The sequence below is a fragment of the Emericellopsis cladophorae genome (genome assembly GCF_022114955.1).
Source record: "Emericellopsis cladophorae strain MUM 19.33 chromosome Unknown NODE_70_length_107903_cov_114_062619, whole genome shotgun sequence".
NCBI classification, from domain to species: domain Eukaryota; kingdom Fungi; phylum Ascomycota; class Sordariomycetes; order Hypocreales; family Bionectriaceae; genus Emericellopsis; species Emericellopsis cladophorae.
The window spans coordinates 74,726-93,040 of NW_026250995.1; the positions used below are offsets into that span (position 1 = coordinate 74,726).

The 18,315-nt window shown below is 53.9% G+C and overlaps 3 protein-coding genes across 3 annotated transcripts; all 3 read left to right on the forward strand.

The window, feature by feature from the left end:
* Positions 1–1,230: 1,230 nt before the first annotated feature.
* On the forward strand, positions 1,231–14,199 carry J7T54_000498 (peptide synthetase; the record flags this gene model as incomplete). Its single annotated transcript, XM_051509817.1, has 1 exon — positions 1,231–14,199. The coding sequence occupies one exon, from the start codon at positions 1,231–1,233 to the stop codon at positions 14,197–14,199; it is 12,969 nt and encodes a 4,322-aa protein (XP_051359236.1).
* Positions 14,200–15,378: 1,179 nt separating this feature from the next.
* Positions 15,379–15,738, forward strand: J7T54_000499 (uncharacterized protein; the record flags this gene model as incomplete). The annotated part of the gene is made up of 1 exon (XM_051509818.1): positions 15,379–15,738. The coding sequence occupies one exon, from the start codon at positions 15,379–15,381 to the stop codon at positions 15,736–15,738; it is 360 nt and encodes a 119-aa protein (XP_051359237.1).
* Positions 15,739–16,973: 1,235 nt separating this feature from the next.
* Positions 16,974–18,282, forward strand: J7T54_000500 (uncharacterized protein; the record flags this gene model as incomplete). Its single annotated transcript, XM_051509819.1, has 2 exons — positions 16,974–17,646; positions 17,705–18,282. The coding sequence occupies 2 exons, from the start codon at positions 16,974–16,976 to the stop codon at positions 18,280–18,282; spliced, it is 1,251 nt and encodes a 416-aa protein (XP_051359238.1).
* Positions 18,283–18,315: the final 33 nt, after the last annotated feature.

An 18,315-nucleotide genomic window follows, 5' to 3' on the forward strand; every position in this document is an offset into this window, starting at 1 on the left:
GGTTCTCTGACGTGGACGAGCCAGCTTGCACCACCATTGGACAAAGAGACGTTGCTTACGGCCTTCGTAAAGGTAGTAGCTCACGTTATCATCGTGGATGTGGGTGAAGCTTTCTGTGTCCAAGACACCGCTCGTGGGGGCTATATCCTAGCACACGCAGGGGACAATGGCCTGGATACCACGTTTTCTTTTGTGGTTTATGATGGTGACATACCGACTGACTTTTCGATCGGGCCAGGAAAGGTATGTCCCAAATCGTATAGAGGAAACCACTGCTCATGACGATTCTAGGCTCTTCAGCTTCATGTAGTTGGCGACCAAGTACGGCTGACATCACACGCGGGCGTCATCACGGAGCCGGGGCTCAATGCTTTGGGTCAGATGCTAGACGATGTCTTGAGCAGCGCGGAAAACTCCGACCACGCGAGTGGTGCCCCGGAATGGACACAGCCCTCCGTGCTCAACCTTCTACCAAAGCAAGCCCCTAAGCCATTGCTGCCAGGCGAAAGCCAGGCTGTAGGACCAGCACTCCTACATGGGTGGTTTGAGCAGAGAGTCCGCGAGCGCCCTCAAAAGATAGCTATGGACTACCTCGTCGATTTGAAAACGGAAGAAAAACGACAGTACACGTATCAACAATTGTCGAATGCGTCAACAGCGTTGGCCGTCAAGCTTTTGGAATACAAAGCCAACTCCACAGCAGTCGCCAAAACTGTAGCTGTGTCATTTGGCCCCTGCCCTGAATTGTACATCAGTTACGTGGCCGTTCTCAAAGCAGGTCTGGCCTTTTGTCCGTTGCCTGTAGACGCCCCGGCAGAGAGAGTCGAGGCTTTGCTAGCGGATTTGAACCCAGTAGCAGTGTTGACAGCTGGTGGTGAAGCCATCGGGGACAGCTCAAAGACGATCGACACCGCCAAGTATCTTGCTTTGTGCGATACGCAGCACATGATGCCCGACACACACATAGCTGAGACGGATGCAGCATACATTCTGTACACATCTGGAACCACTGGCATGCCAAAGGGCGTGACAGTCGACCACCTTTCAGCGGCCTGCACGATAAGTGCCCTCAGCAGCCATTTTGGATATTGTTCGCCAGGCACCTTCCCAACCGCTAGGCAAGTTCGATGGTTCCAAGGCGCCGCACCAACGTTCGACATTTCACTTTTCGAGATTTTCTGGACGTTGAGCACCGGGTCCACGCTGTGCTGCGCGCCTAGACACATCACCATGCAAAACATTGACAAGGTCTTGGCGATCTTGAAGGCGGATATCACCAACGTCACGCCTAGCTTTGCCAGCCTCATTGATCCGTCGCTGCTGTGTGGCATCATGGTGGGTGGCGAGACACTGAACACACGACTTTTGCAGGACTTTGCGCCGTTCAACCCCCAATCTCAGGATACATCCACTCAACACGATCCAGAAGACCAACATGTGCCGCGAGGCATCTACAATGGCTACGGTCCCACAGAGGTGGCAATCTATTCCATCGCTCAAGCACATGTCCCAGCCAACCAGCGTGGATCTGTCATAGGCACGCCATTGGCGACCTGCGGCGCTCTCATCGTTGATCACCACGACGCGAGCCTCCGTCCCGTCCCCATGGGTGCGGTCGGTGAGCTGGTCCTCACAGGCCCCCAGGTCAGCAGGGCGGGCTATCTCAATCGTCCAGATGAAACGGCCAAGGCGTTCGTGGATGATGCCAAATGGGGAAGGACGTATAGGACCGGTGACAGGGCCAGAGTCGTCTGGGGCCCGACAGGCGAGCGCATGGTCGAGTTCCTGGGGAGAATGTCAGACGACCAAGTCAAACTGAGCGGCAGACGAGTCGAACTTGGCGAGATCGAGAGCGTTCTGGCCACCAAAGTACAGGATGTGCACCAGACACTGGCATGTGCTTGGAAGCCACAAGATGGCGCCCCTGGGTCGGAAAGAGTTGTAAGCTTAATCGTGCTCGACCCCAAGACCACGCTCGACTTGGAGCAAGTACAAGCCCGATGCGTCGAGACTGCACAAAAGTACCTCCCAGAATATATGCGACCTTTTCGGATATTGCAGGTGGATGCACTCCCTCGATCAGCGTCTGGCAAGGTTGATCGAAAGGTGGCGTCAGCTTTTGTGCGCAATGAACTGCAGTACGAAATGGGGAATCAAGCTCCTGCGGCAGCCTTGGAGCCCTTGGGAAATCCAGAGGATGTATTGATTGAGACACAGCTTTTGACCTTTTTGTCTGCCATTGTGAATGATGGGTCTTCTACGCGGGTGGAGTTGGCAGCCGATACTCCCTTCGTCCAGGTTGGCATCGACAGTCTTCGAGCGATGAGGCTCCTGAGATATATCAGGAGTCAGTGGCCTGATCAACCGCACCTGCAGCCCACGCTGGCTTCTCTCCTCGAACCTTTGGCCACCATACGGTCCACCTTCTTCGCATCTGAGGGTGATGGAGCAAACGCCCCTCGTCTCGATAAGAGAGTCCAAGCGAAGACACAAATTGCTGACTTTGCATCCCGCCATACACCAGAAGCTCTCACAAATTTGGGCATTGGCAGCGAAGCAGACATTGTGGCGGTGGTGCCTGCAACGAGTACACAAAGCCAGCTCGCTGTCAGCTTTGCCATGGACAAGCGGAACTACATCAGCCACACTGTGCTCTCACTGAAGCCAGATGTCTCCCTCTCGGCCCTCGAAGAGGCCATTGAGGCAGTCCTTATGAGACACGATATCTACCGCACTGTCATGATGTCGTGTGACGACCCGCTGTCGCCATTTGCTCAGGTCACCTTGACGCATGCCACCTGGCAAAGACGACTTGGCGATGGTAAAAGAGTCGTACGTAGGAAGACCAGTGATACTGAGAATACCCAGGTTTACCTGGATGTCGCCCACGACAGCCTCGACTTTGAATCGCAAAGGCTCTATTATCTGCAACTTGTCGAACGTGGTTCAGGATCTGAATCGCAATTCGTGATCAGCGTGGCACATTGTATCTGCGACGGCGCTTCCCTGGAGGCGCTGATAGATGATATTGCTAGGCAATACGCAGGGCTCGCGCCTCTATCACGACTAGGCGTTCAGGACGCGGTGCAAGACTGGATCATGGGCATGAGCGAAGCAACGGACAAAGCGTGGCAGCAATCACTGGCTGGTTGGGAGGCTGAGAGCTTTCATGCGCTGAGCGGTGATAACATCAAGACAATCGCACCAGGGGTTCAGGCAGATCATGGTCATGCAATGGTCCAGATCTCCAGCGCCTTGTCATGGCACGACCTCGAGAGCAAGAGCAGATCCCTAGGCGCCTCACCCCTATCCGTACTCCAGGCAGCATGGTCAGTGCTTTTGCAGGTATTTTCCGAAGCGAATACCGGCGACATCGTATTTGGCAGTGTCCTCTCAGGTCAACATGAGGCTGTTCAAGCGCCAACCTTTTCCGTGGTGCCATGTCGAGTAGATTTGCCCGATTCGCAGACCGTGCACCAACTCATCGACAATTTGAACGAGAAGTCGAGGTTCGCTCAGAGCCATCGCCATACATCATTCGGCATCTTCGAGACGCTCCCTTATAACACGGCATTGGCACTGCAAGCCTACACGCCTCCAGGACATGTACTTTCTCGAGTTCAGGAAACTCAGATTGACATCCCATGGAGCAGCGTCAGCAATCCCCCCATTCGATACGACTTTGACATTTTCGCAGAGGTGCTCCCCACGAGCCCTCTTTGGGCTGGCCAGGATCCGTCGAAAATGACATTCAAGCTCACATATCGCGATGATGCTCTTTCTCGGAGATCCGCGCAGTGTGTTGTTGAGCAGCTGGAATCATTGACCAAGATCCTACTGCGAAGCAAGCCTGACGACCTCGTGCAAGGCTTGCCAGCACGACTGCCGAGGCAACTGTTGTCAGCGGAAGGTACACTGCCGGAGTCACCACAGGATGATGAGACAAAGGCGGCAAGGGCCCATAATCGCATCGAGGTTCTTCATGCCCAATTTGAGGACCAGGCTGCATCGACACCAGACTTGCTGGCCTTGAGCTTCTACACATCACTTGATGCCCCCCCTTCAGAGTTGACCTATGCGGAGCTGGACGCCAGAGCAAATGGTCTCGCCAATATCTTGCGTGAGGAAGATGTTGATGTCATTCCCATTTGCATGCAGCGGAGTGTCGAGCTCTACGTCTCCATCTTGGCCATCCTCAAAGCGGGCTCAGCTTGGTCGCCGATCGATGAGACCTCGCCCGTTCAGAGGCGCACCTCGTTGATTGCACGAACGCAAGGCAAGGTTCTTTTGACAGACACTGCGTCTTATCACCTAGTCGAGCCTTGTCTTACCCACGAGAGTCTGGCGAATGTGCGTGTGATCCTTGTAGACCAGTACAAGGACCGCACGACAGCAACGAGGGCTCTGCCGCGCCAGACGATCCAGTCAGATCACTCGCACGTCGAGGGTCAGGACCTTGCCTACCTTTTATGGACGTCTGGCACCACTGGTGAGCCCAAGGGCGTCATGCTCCAGCACTTTGCAGCCGCCAACGCGATGCGCGACCTCCAGGTTCAGGTTGAGCACGAGAAGAAGCACGGCCAAGTACGGACTTTGCAGTTGTCGGCGTACAGCTTCGATGTCTTTGTGCAGGATCTATTCTTCACATGGGGTCTGGCTGGTAGTGTCGTCAGCGGCTCGAGGGAGCTAGTCCTAGGCACATTCACAGAGTTCGTTAACAAGTCCCGACCAACTCATGCGCATCTCACGCCATCCTTCGGTGCAAGTATAAACGTTGAGGAGATAAGGGGGTCAACTCTACAGTATGTCACCTTTATCGGCGAGAAATTGACAGAGGACGTCGCCGAAGCATGGGCCGCGCCAGGTATCACAACTAAAGCCTATAATACCTACGGGCCTGCCGAGAACGCCGTTGTCTCCACGATGAGACAATTCTTTGGCACAAGTCGTGATAGAGCTAAAGCTGCCAACGTCGGGTTTCCATTGACGCCATGCACAGCCTATGTTGTACGCGAAGTTGAGTCGCCGAATGCTCGCGACAAGAAGCACTGGGAGCTTGTGCCGCGTTACGGCGTGGGCGAGTTGGCTCTTGGAGGATCTCAAATCGCCAAAGGGTATCTCAACAACCCAGCGAAGACCACAAAGGCTTTCATACAAGGAGGATTAGGCATCGATGAGCGCATCTACTTGACTGGCGATATGGTCCGCCTCAATGACCATGGATTCGAGTTTCTCGGTCGCAACGACGATCTTGTCAAGATCACTGGCATCCGCATTGAGCTCAGTGAGATCAGCGCTGCCTGTGCTAGTGTCAAGGATGTTGAGCCCGCCGTTGAACACGCCGAGACACTGTACCTGCCGCGCCCAGGAGCTGACGGTACCGACGCCAACCACAAGGTCGTCGTGACTTTTGTTTCCGTCAAGAAAGAGCATGACGACTTGACACATCTCAGAAAGCAGGTGTTTCAGAGGGCACGGGAGATGTTGCCAACATACATGGTTCCTGGCCACATTGTCGTGCTTAACACGACCATGCCACGGACAGCGTCCAACAAGGTTGACCGCAAGGCACTGCAGAATATCTACAACGACTCGGATCTCAACGAGTTAGCAGCAATGGATACGTCTCCAGGAGGGGCTTCTGGCGAGATGGCAAATTGGGCCCCCGAGCAGCTCCTCATCATCAAGACAATCTCTGAGAACATTGGTATACAGGTCGAGCCTCTCTCCCCCAAGTTTAGCCTAGCGGGCTTAGGCATCAGCTCCTTGCAAGTGACCAAGCTGGCTTGGGCTTTGAGGCGACAACTGGGGTGCACTGTAGGTGTTCTCGACTTGATGCGATGCCAGACCCTCGGTGATCTGGTCCATGTCATTTACACATGCATGGGGAAAGATGCTGGCACGAACACTGCACCAGAGGCCAAGCCAGAAGCCTCTTGGGTCACTGAGATCAAAGAGCAATTCACCAGATGTCTTCGTGGAGATATGCGACCGGCCAAAACTTCCTATATTATTCCCGCCACGCCAGCACAGGAAGCCCTCATTGTCGAAACCATGATCGAGCCCAGAGCATACTGGTCTCATCGCCTGTTTGACCTCAGCCACCTGGACGACGTTGACGTTGATCGTCTGCACGTGGCTTGGACGGATGCAGCGAAGCAATTCGATATTCTCCGAACCATTTTCGCTCCTCTTTGGAAGCTGGAAGTGAATGATGGCGGTGCTCATCCCGCCAACAGTGGTGCTTGGGCACGTCGCCATGGCGTCCAATCCAGTATACTCCAGCTTGTGCAAGCTGAGCCCATGATACACTGGACGGTATTCGATCGCATTGTCGATGATCAGCTCGCAACACATGCCGAGGCCTTGCAGGCTGACTTGACACCTTGTGGTAGCAATGCAACCAACCCCCCGTGGGCGGTCACATATTCAAAGGCGAACAGCAAGTTGATGTTGAGCATGCATCATGCGCTACATGATGGCGCATCTTCAGCCGTGGTCATTCGGGAGGTTGCAGATCTGTATCAGAACTCTGGGAAAGCCTCGGGGGTTCATAACTCGCCTCTCCAGTTTGATAAAGGCCTGGAACTCGGTCTGCTGTCCCAGATTTCCGCAAGAGAGGAGGCGGTCTCTGTCTGGACTCGAAGGTTCAGTGAAGTGATCAATACTCATGGCGCCGTTAATGGCTCATTTCCTGATCTAACGCGATCTCGACGGAAGCAAGAAAGAGGGATTCTATCCAGCCATGTCGCCATTCCAACGCAGCTAGTCGACGACCGGCCAAAGGGAATACCTGACCTCCCTAGACTGCTACAGTCTGCACTTGGAGTTGTTCTCGCTTCCTACATGGAGCTGAAAGCCATAGTTCTCGGCCAGAACCTGTCACAGCGCATCTTGCATCCTGACCTGGCTCGCGTGGTAGGCCCTGCCATGGCGACCCTGCCTGTCATCGTCCGCGCGGATGGCGTATCTTCTGCTGAGCTGTGGGCTGAGATGGCCCAAGACTCCTCCAATTTAAGTCAGAGTGCCCATCGGCTGCACCCCGTCGACATCAAGAAGATGATCAATGAGGGAAATGGGGACAGCAAAGCCCCCTTTCCGGCACTGTTTGTCTATCATCCGTCAGATACACAGGTCCAAGATGGTTCGCACATGTTCCGCGAAACAGGCCAAGCTCTGTCGCTCAACGTGGAGCATCCATTGGCTTTGAACATATACGAGGCTGACAATACCATTCACTTGACGGGAGATGGCCGGCGTATCTCTCAAGCTCAGTTGGACCTCATGCTTCGTCAGATCCTGGACCAGGCGCGAGCCATGGTGGATCATCCTCAACTTCCTCTCCATCGGCTACCAAACACCATGAGGCGCAATCTCGTTTCAATAGCTGGAGAAATCACAACGTTCGCTGATGCTCAGAATCCCGCGGACAGGGTCGCCACGCACGCAGCTGAGCACCCAGATTGGATTGCTACTGAGGAAATCTCCTTCGAGGAAGATGAAGAGGGCGAGGACAGGCTTGTGACCAAGACTCTCACGTATGCACAGCTCCACGAACTTGTGGACGCGATCATGTTAAGATTGCGCTCGCATGAAGCCAAGCTCCAGCCTGACGACGTTGTCGCACTATATCTGGACAGAGACACCAAGTCGCTAGCAGCGATCTTGGCTATCTTCAGGGCTGGGTTCGTCTATCTACCTATTGACAATAGTCTGCCAGCTACCAGAAAACAATTGCTCGTTCGGGATGCCGGCGCAAAGCTCGTTGTCAGCGCTGAGGAACTGATTGGCGAGTTGCATCTTGATCAGGCCAACGATCCGCCATTACTCTTACTTCCTGCTGGTGACGACGAGCTGGAGGCAATTCGAGCTTGGTCTAAATTGGATGCACTAAAAAATGCCGGGCTGGGCATGGGCGGCTACCTTCTGTACACTTCTGGCTCAACTGGCCGGCCCAAGGGAGTCCGCGTGTCCAACGACAACCTACTGCATTTTATTTCAGCGTTCAGCGCGCGCCTTGTTGAGGCATCGCCTGAAACCGCCAGCCTTGGAGGGAGAGGCAAGTATCTCAACGTTGCTTCTCGCGCCTTTGACCCACACCTCACGTCAATGTTTGTGCCCTGGCACCTTGGCTTCCGTGCTGTCATTGGCAAGGACCGCAACGCAATCTTCGCCAACCTGAAGCAGGTCATCAATGATTTGGCCATTACTCACATGGGATCTGTGCCGTCTGTATTGATCCAGCTCGGCATTCGCCTGGAGGACGTACCCTCTATTCGCGTTCTGACAACTGGCGGCGAGAAGGCGTCGAATGAGCTCTTCGACGTCGTCACGAGTGGAAGGCCGCCAGGAGTACTCATGAACTTTTATGGGCCGACGGAAGTCACTATTGGCTGTTTAGGTCATGCTGTCAGCAAGACTTCCAACTCTCGCAACCTTGGTCTGCCATTGCAAGGCCTGCAAGCCATTCTCCTGGCCCCGGACACAGGTGATGAACAAATCATTGCACGCAGAGGTCAGCCAGGCGAGCTCTGTATCTCTGGTCCACAAGTCTCCCTGGGGTATCTAGATAGGCCGGAAGAGAACTCCAAAGCCTTCCAGACCACTGCCTTGCTTGGCCCCGATCGAAAGGTGATCTACAGAACCGGTGACATCATGAGGATGATGGAGGATGGTTCAGTGGAGTTCCTCGGCCGAAAAGACCAGCAAACGAAGATCCGCGGTCAGCGATTCGAGATTGGGGAAGTTGAGGCCTTTATCAAGAAAGTGGTCGCTAACGAAGGGCCTTTGGATGTTGCCGCCACCGTCGTGGACCAGAAGTTGTTGGGTTTCCTGGCACGCAGTAACAAGATCCTCCTCAAGTCTGAAAAGGAAGCCGATCCTGTGCCGTTTCTGCACAAAAGCGAGGGGCTGCAATCGATCCTTCGAAATGTTGAGCAGAGATGCGAGGAGGGTCTTCCAGCCTTCATGGTTCCTGAGATAATTTGGGTGTCGAGAATTCCCTATCTGCCAGCGTCTGGCAAAGTTGACACCAAGTCTCTCATCAAACTTGCCAATGACTTTACCGTCCTACCGAAAGAGCGAGGAGCCCCCTCGACAACTTCAACGTCCGCACCGCCTCTGGACGGCCGTGAGATCGAAGTAGTGGCGGCACTCGAGGAGGCTGTTGGCATGAAGCTGACAGCGACATCGACAAGCACCATTCACAGTCTTGGTGTCGACAGTCTTTCCGCCATGCATCTGCTCTCAATACTGGGGAAGAAAGGTCTGTCGAAGATTACCATGGAAGATTTGCTCACGCCCTCATGCACGATCGGTTCCATTGCCAGGTCAATTGTGTCTCGAGCCACGACACACGCGTCGCCCACGCGTGGCGAGGTGACCCCCATGGAAGTCTTCAGCCTCGAGGACCTGGGTCCCTGCGCTCGCCACCTGGGAAGCAATGACATTGAAGCCATCTTGCCTTCTTTACCTCTTCAATCGTCCCTTGCCTCCCTATCTCTCTTGTGGCTCAGCTCATCCGAAGACACGTCGGATGCGGCTGTGCCCTACGTTACCCAGTTCAATTACCGTCTTGCCGCTGGTACGGATCTTGCCAAGTGGAAGAGGGTGGCTGAGACCGTCATTTCCGCTGAAGCCATGCTCAGGACTTGTTTTGTTCAAAGGTATACGGACGGTCGCGTGTTTCAAGTCGTCCTCAGGTCTCCTCCTTCACCATTTGATGGGAAGCAGGACGCCATCGACCTTACAGCTTACATGACTTCGCGACCACCTCTCAGGGTCCAGATTCAGGAGTGCGAAGACTCCAAAGATATTTTGGTCACATTGAAGATCCATCATGCACTGTTCGATGGCGCAGCTATCGATGTGCTCAGGGGCAAGCTCGAGCGGGCCTACATTCATGGAGCCCAAGTTGTGGTTGACAACAATGCGAGCTTGAGCAAATTGAAGAGTCTCTCGTCCCACTGCAATCTTACACACGCACAGCTGGATTCGATGAAGCGCGCATGGCAGCAGAATGTGCGGGACATCAGGCCATGCCTTTTAGGTGCACACGAGGACAACGCCGTACCAAACACCATGGCGCGCACCAGCAGGCACTTTGCATATACACAGACAGAACTCAAATCGAAACTACACCTCGCCTCTTCAGGCGAGTTCATCTCTGCTTCGACTGCCTTCCAACTCGCTACGACACTTTGTCTAGCGCATTTGACCAAGACAACCTCTCTCGCCTACGGATTCGTCATGTCACTTCGACCCTTGCTCACCAATGTGGTTAATGGCGTGCATGACTTTGTCGGACCCTGCCTCAACACGCTGATCCACGCTATAAAGCTGGAAAGTGGAGATGAGACACTGCCGAATTTGGCTGCGAGGATACGCCAGAATCACGGAGATACATGCCAGGGCTGCATGCCGCTCGTCACTGCTGACAAAATCCAGCGCTGGGCAGGCCTTGACGAGAAGTTGTTTGACAGTCTGTTGACAATCAACGTGATGGGGGACGACGACTTGATGCAGACCGAGGTCGCACCAGGTCGGATGGTTCCTCTGCCGGGTGCATCTAAGTCTGATATGTCATTGTCGATCGATGTCGATCTCCATGCAGATGGCGGCATCAGTCTACTGCTGTCGTCCGCCGGTGTTCTGGCCGAGGCTCAACTCGAAGAACTCGCGGCACTGTTCGAGAAGGCTGCCATTTCTTCCGCCGACCAAGACGCTGCTGTAAAACATTTTTCGAATGTGAGTTACAGAAAGGAAGCTCCTGTTGTGATTGATCATGAGCCCTGTGAGCTCCATCAGCCTAAGGAAGCTCACAACGCGACCCGAGAGTTCAAAGCTTGCTTGGCGATTGTTCAGACATCCGCCTGCCGTCTATTGGACTTGGATGAGGCAGACGTCAAGGCCAAAGATCCGGCAAAAACTTCTTTGTATCAGTTGGGGCTTGATTCGATCAACGTTTTGCCTTTTGTGAGGATCATACACAAGGCCGAGGGCATCAAGCTTCCGCCAAATTCTGTCATCAAGGCCAAGACGATCCAAGGCGTCGCAGCACTGCTCCACGATGCAAAGGGCGATGGTGGTTCGCGTTCGCTCACATCTGGGCGCACAGCGACAGACAGCAATAATAATCCTCTGCAACATCCAGAGGCCTCGAGTGACGAAGACACCTACACAAGGACTCTTGAGCGGCTGGCTGGCGAATTGCTCTTCGTTGCGACGCCACTACAAGAAGGCATGCTAAGTGCGTCCATGGCCATCGAGGGTCAGGCCTACACGTACACGCACACCATGCAGCTGTCTCAAATGGGATTGGATGAAGACGCACCCAGTTTTGATCATCTTTTCGCCGCGATCAAAGATACTGTACAGGCTTGCGAAATCCTGCGAACACGCTTCATCTTCACGCAGAACGACACCGCACCATGGGTCGGTGTCGTCTCGCCCACTGAACAGAGTGACTTAGTCAATTGGGACGTGAGCCAAAACGGTGTCTTGCAGCTGAGGATTCATCACGCGTTGTACGATGCCACTTCAATCTCCACCATGTGGCGCCTTCTCAATGAGTACTACACCAAGCGACTTCTCGGGCATGGCGATGCGGATGTGGAGATCGTCAAGCACGATTTCCGTCACTTTGCTAAGCAGTCGGCAGCGTCGCAAAAACCCTCGGTCGCATTTTGGACAGATTTGGTGCGGAGCTATACATATGCGCCTATCGAGTTTCCCCTACTGGCACTCCAAGCTTCCTCCGCCTTTCATTTCACGCTGAATGCCGATGATCTATCGCGGTTGCAGGCAAAATGCAGGGCTTCTCACGTTACCCTCAAATCTGCATTGCAGCTCGCTTGGGCTAAGGTCTTGTGCGAGTCTCTTTACCAGCAATTGGACGTCGTCTTTGGCGAGGTCATCTCAGCTGGAAACGGCGACGGCACTGTTCCTGTCGTCGGGCCCACAATCAACACAGTTCCGATGCGCGTCACACTGGCCGCTCAGTCGGGCGTGAAGACAGTTGCTGAGGCTTTGTCGCAGTTGCAAAGTCTGTCCGATGATGCCAGAGGTACGATAGGGATGGCCTCCTTGAGGGCGGTCCAGGCAGCTTGGAGATCAGCACCGGATGACGAGAATATTGCTGCGACCAGCCTCTTCCAGAGTCTTTTCGTCTTTGACGGCGTTCTGGAAAGTGAGCCAAGAAACGAAAACCAAGCCTTGATTCTCCCTGCACATGAGCAAAGTGTCGGTAAAAAGCACGCCAAACCCGAGGAAAGACCCGCATTCGACGATTACCCCCTGATCGTGAGCTTTCGCGTCAAGGGAGGCGTCTTGCACGGCAAATTGAGGGCCAAGCTGCCGCACTCGGATGCTATGGACTTGGGCGCCCAGTTACAGAAGGCCTTGCAATGTATTCTGTCGGAAGATCTTCAAAGCGCAGCAGTGCGTCCTGACTGCGCCAGTCGGGACCAAACAGTGAGGAGCAAACAAGAGCACCAAGCCGCGAAAACAATTGGCGATGCCCCCACCAACGAGCTCAATGGCTTGACGGGCAGGGCCGATGCCATCATGAGTCTAGTGAGTACGGTTGTGGGCGACAAAGCCAACGGAAAGCCGATGAGCTACAATACGAAGCTAGTAAACGCCGGTATTGATTCGATCACTGCCATCCGTTTTTCTCAGATGCTCAAGAAGCAATTTGGTATTCGAGCAAGCGTCTTTGAGATCATACAAGGCGCCAGCGTCCACGATCTGGTCAAGAAGTCGTCCCCAACCAAGACAAACGGTGTTCAGCAGCATCGGGATGAATCGTCGGCAGTGGATCGTTCCCTCATCGACCTTGCTGCTTCCAAGCTTGATTGTTCTCGAAATCAAATCAAATCTATCTCCCCTGTTCTTCCTGGCCAACGTGGCACACTCAGTCAATGGCTGCGGAATGGCAAGAGATTCTTCGAGGCTCCCTGGGCATACCTGGTGACGGACAGGACAGTCGATGCTAAAAATGTCGCTAGTTGCTGGTCTGAGTTATGCAATGCGCACGACATACTGAGAACTACCTTTGTCTGCGCACATGACGGCCACAGCTTACTCCAGGTCACTCTCGACAACAGTGTCAGTGCAAAGGAGCGGTTTACCCATATTTGCGACTCCGAAACGCGTATTCTGGCTCTCATTGAGGCGCACGTCCGCGATAGTAACGATCGACCTTCCGACTTGATGAAACCACCAGCTCGTCTGTCCTTCTTGCAGGCTTCCGATGGTAACGCGGTCGTCCTTCGAGTTCACCATGCGCTGTACGATGCTTGGAGCATCAAGATGATCCAAAGAGACCTTGCCAGTCTCTTGGCTTCCGAGTCGGTCCCTGCTCGAACATCAATCGAATCAGCCGTCCGACAAGTTCAAAACATCCAACATCCAGAGGCCCAGGGGAGGTACTGGCAGCAGCACCTCGCGAATGCGCAAGACACTATGGTGTCAGCAGTCACGTCTGGACATTTTCCCTTTGGTCAACGCCGTGAGTTGACATTGAGCGACATACTCCCGCCCAAAACCGCCAGCAGTTTAGCTGGTGCGACGAGTCGCAGAGCCCACACTTCAGCTGCCATTGTCATTTCCTACGCCCGCGCGTTGGGTCAGCTGACCGATCGCTCCCATCCGACATTTGGAATAAACCATGCGTCGCGGTCCCTGTCTTCTGTCGATGGGGAGCAGACGCTTGACCTGACCGGCATGAGTATCCCCACGATGACGGTGACGCCCATGACGCTGGACCTGGAGTCGAGATCCAACAAAAAACTTTTCGACCAAGTGCAGACCCATCTTGCTCAGTTATCCCGGTTTTCGCAGGCAGATGATCTGCACAAGATATCGCCCAGGTTCAACTCCTTCATCAATATCCTCTATCCTGAGGAGAGCTCCCAAGACGCAGAGCAGCCATCCGCATCCCCTCTACAGCGATATAAGCTGGGCGAACCTCTGGCCTCTGAGTACTTTACGAAAAGCAGGCCATCATTGGTTCGCTCAACTATCGATGAGCTGGACACATCGCACCTCCACGACTCGGAGCTGTATTTCAACGTGCTTGTGCATCCAACGGGCAACATCAGCGTCAAAGTGAGCGGCAACGAAGAGCTCCATGACGAGCCCATAATCAGTCTTGCGGAATGCTTTTGTGCACAGCTGGGTCAAATCGTCTTGGAGTAAATCAAAGGACAAAATTCCAATATGGTGATTGTCCGGAAATAGTTGTTTTGGAGCGTGGGGTACAGTATTTTCTTTTGGAAGTTGGAAGCAATTATATTTAACAAATTGAAACTGGTTCTTTGTGAAACAATACCTTCCACGGGGTTGCATAGTAGTGACACGAGGCGTTTTATGTTTGAGCTAATTTTTGACCTTCTCGTATTATTATCGTATTCTCCGCCCTTGGTTGTAACAAGATTAGAGCCTGGAGGGTATAGGGTAGTCTTTAACCTGAACCGCCTTATTGCGAAATCCGATAACCGGTGGGCGAGCTCTGCGAGTTTTTTAATAAACCTCTACAGCACCAACAGTAGCTACTCGCGATTACAAGTACATTTTACGAAATAGCGGTTGACGCATCGCGAGGGTGGCCGTGCTCCATTCAGCCCCCAATCAAGTCACGCCTGCCCGCGCAGCAGGACCAAGAACATGTGTGCTTCCGCTACCCTCATCTGGATATCCTGCGCTCCTGCGAATTCTCTCAATGTCATTTGACGCAGCCTACGGGCGGGAACCACTTTAGACGAGATTTCCAATGCGTCGACAATAGCGCTAAAAGATGTAAGTTTTTAGCCTCGTGGGTCGGGTCTCATGGTCTTCAAGATGCCTCGTACATGGCAGCCATCCAGGACCAAGCTGACTAGAACATCAGGCGCATCGTTCTGATGCTCAAATAAAGACCCTCACATCAGATCGCAGACCACTCACCGTGGTGAGAGGACCTTTAGGTGCCTCTGTCCCAGTATACAGACCAAGGTCTAGCATCGACCAGATCGGCTCGAGTCAGCAGAGGGGAAGGTTGTTGCTTCAATAAAGGACACTAGTTCGACCAGCCAGATATTGGAGATGACCCCTAGTCATGTCCTAGAACTCTGCCAATGCTGAGACGAAATAAGGCTGGGAGAACCTGGCAAACCAGTGACACGGCCACAGGTCTGGGACGCAATGGTCGATCCAGAGTTGCAAATCTCCGAGTGATACTGGAAACTGCTCGGTCGATGAACATTGACGAGACACGACGACGAAACTCCCACCTACGGTTGTCATCCTCGCGAGATCCAGGTCCAGGCCGACGTATGGTTCTGCTTCCGCGACCCATGCAATGACCAGTCACAGCCTGAGCGGTCGTACAGAACCGCCATGCAGTCAACCCAATCTGCGGACCATGGTCGACTAGGTCATCCTCGCCGCCAGCACGCCTTTGCAAAGCGTGCGGAAGAAACTTATGGTGACAATATGCCCCTAGCCTCGGTCGCGAATCTTGCACTGAGCAGGATGTTTGCCCTCCCTCGCGAGCTCTTCGAGCAACCGATGCATCCGATGGGCGACGGCATGCTAGACATGGCGGCAACTGATGCAACAGATGCACATCGCAAGCAAGAGATTGGGCTCGTTCTGAGAGACTTTGCGCGCGACTTTGCCGGGACTGGCTACGTAATTGAGGCTGATAAGCTGCGAGCCAGGATCAAAGGCAGCTCGAGTGGGCTGCTGGGCCTTTGAAGTTCCGAGCGCAGCGCAGCGAAGTGAGGTCTGGCTGCCAATGTCTCGAAGTCTACGTAGTAGGTGGCTCATGGAAGTGAACCAGGGTGAAGTCGTGTGCATGTGTTCGTCATACTCCTGGTCACAGCAGCACTGTGATGTCTGATGGTAGTACACACGTAGTGTGAAGCTGGCATTGGTGCAGGCTCGATCGTGAAATGACGTCTAAGAGCCCAAACATCGCTGCGATCGCAAATTGGATCGAGGGCATATCGAGATGGTGTAGGCTGAACCCTAAATATGTCGCTGCTGGGCAGGATGCCAGCGTTGACCAGATGGCAACGTCATTTTGATTTGATGGTGGTACAGCGATGACACGAGAGCAAACCGACGATGGTGACAACAATAATCGCATTTCCCCTTACCTCGCATCGCGTCCCACCTTGATAAAATCCCTAGTAGACTAGACTACAGTCGCGACTCGATGATGGCGCTGGACTGCACTGCCGATGACATCGTCGCGTGCATCCCACGCTCCTTGTTGAGCGGTGCGTCATCGCGCATATGCCAAAGCCGAGAATTCGATCCCTTGGAGGGGAAATTGACAAGCGAAAACTCGGAGTCAGCAGAAATCGTCTCCACCAAACTAAGTCAATTGAGATAGTGGACATCCGTCCATTTACTCAGAAAACACGAACAGACTGGTCCGAGCTTATCCCCCATTGAAATTGCGGAGGACCCAATCAACACAAGAGTTTAGTTGCAAACTGACACTTAAAGCTCGGACCAGCCTGTTCGACTTTTCTGAGTAACTAGGGTACTGGTACTACCTGTAGCCTGCAGACTGCAGTCAACATGCGACTGGGCCCGACCAAGCACCTACGTATCCAGCTGCCACCAGCTGCCAGCCTCCACAGGCGTTAGGTGCGGGTTCGCGACCGTCTTTGGATGACGTAGCCCTGACGCCAGACGAACGGCAGAGTTTCCCTGGGGTCCTCATTCCTCAGCCCTCCATGTCGACTACTGACTAGTGACTGGGAGTATTCTACGCTCTGTACACTACCTCACTCCGTCTGTCTGGGCAGGCACGGGCCCAGACTCCATTTCAGAGGCAGGTGGAGCGTTCGTCGGCTTTGACGTTATATAGACCCGTCGACGAACAGCTTCACCCATTCTCTCGTGATGCAATCAATTGCAATCAATCCGATGCTGTCATATGACCCAGACTCTCTACGCTTCACGTGGTACGAGACACGATGACACTCGGCGACACATTAATACCACAAACTATCGTGGATCGAATAGTCGATTACCTGCGCGCGGACGATGAATACGCCAGCCTCGCTCCGTATGCGACTGTCTCCAAGTCATGGCAGATCGCTGTGGAGAGGCACACCTTTCGCCAGCTGTACATATCATCCGCGAGACTTGATGATCTCAACACCATCGTATGCCGACGAAGGCAACGTACGCTCCAGGTCATCGCGCTTCACATTGCTCTAGCTTCGTACCATAAGAACCAGCGCAGTGACGCCGAGTCTCGTGAAGACGGCTCGGCAACGACACGCATCTTTACAAGCTTCATGCAGGATTTTTTCGGCACTTTGTCAAAGTGGGAGGTCGAGCACGGGCCCCCAGAAGGGATACACGTGGAGATCCTCATCGAGTCACCCAGTGATGAATCCTCCTCGTCATCGCGACGCGTCTCGCCTGCAACGACCCGACGCGCGAGGGCCAGTCCAGTACGCATCGATCTGCACCGCGACGCTCTCCCCGCGGCACTGGTCGCTTCGGCCTTGACGTGCACCGGTCGCCATATCGAATTGACGAGCGTCCTCCTGCTTCTCGAGAAGATGCCAAACCTCAGGCTGCTCGATACCGAGCTTGAGCACGATACCAACGGCAGCAGAGATTTGGAGCAAAGACGAGGTACAACCCACAAGCATCGAGCACTTTCTTTTGCTGATCGCTACAGAATTTGTGCTAGGTCTCGAGCTCTACGCGCCAAACGTCACGGACCTTCGCCTTCGACGGCCGCAGAATGCCTCCGAGCCACGAAACAAGCCGACGCGCGACGCGCGCGCCCTATTCTACAATGTCCTAGCCAGCTACACTCGGAGGTGCACAGACCTGACATTTGACGACTCGGTCGACGCCAGGGAGTTCTTTGCTCCCTATGCCGACGAATCGCACCAGGAGAGTAGACACATCCATCCCGGTACATGGAGGAGATTGGAAAGACTGCACATTCGCAATTCGTACATGCTGCGACGGCCATACATGCGCGTTGCAACTCGTGCCACGGCGTTGCAGCACGTGCACGAAGTCTTGACCTTGGTGGGACGCGCGTTGCGTGCCATGCCCGTCGTCGAGAACGTACGGATAAGGCAATACATTTTAACAGAAGAAGGACTACAGACGATATCTGTCCGATATTACTTCGACGGCCGAGTCCCCATGATCTGGTTCTCCGGCATCAAGCCCGTCAGGGCCACTCTGGAAGCATGGAGGGCAAGTGTCAGAGACCGACGAGGTGCGCATCTACGAATCGACGTGGATGCATGAGGCGGTCAGGGCTGAGAGTTAATGACTTTGCAA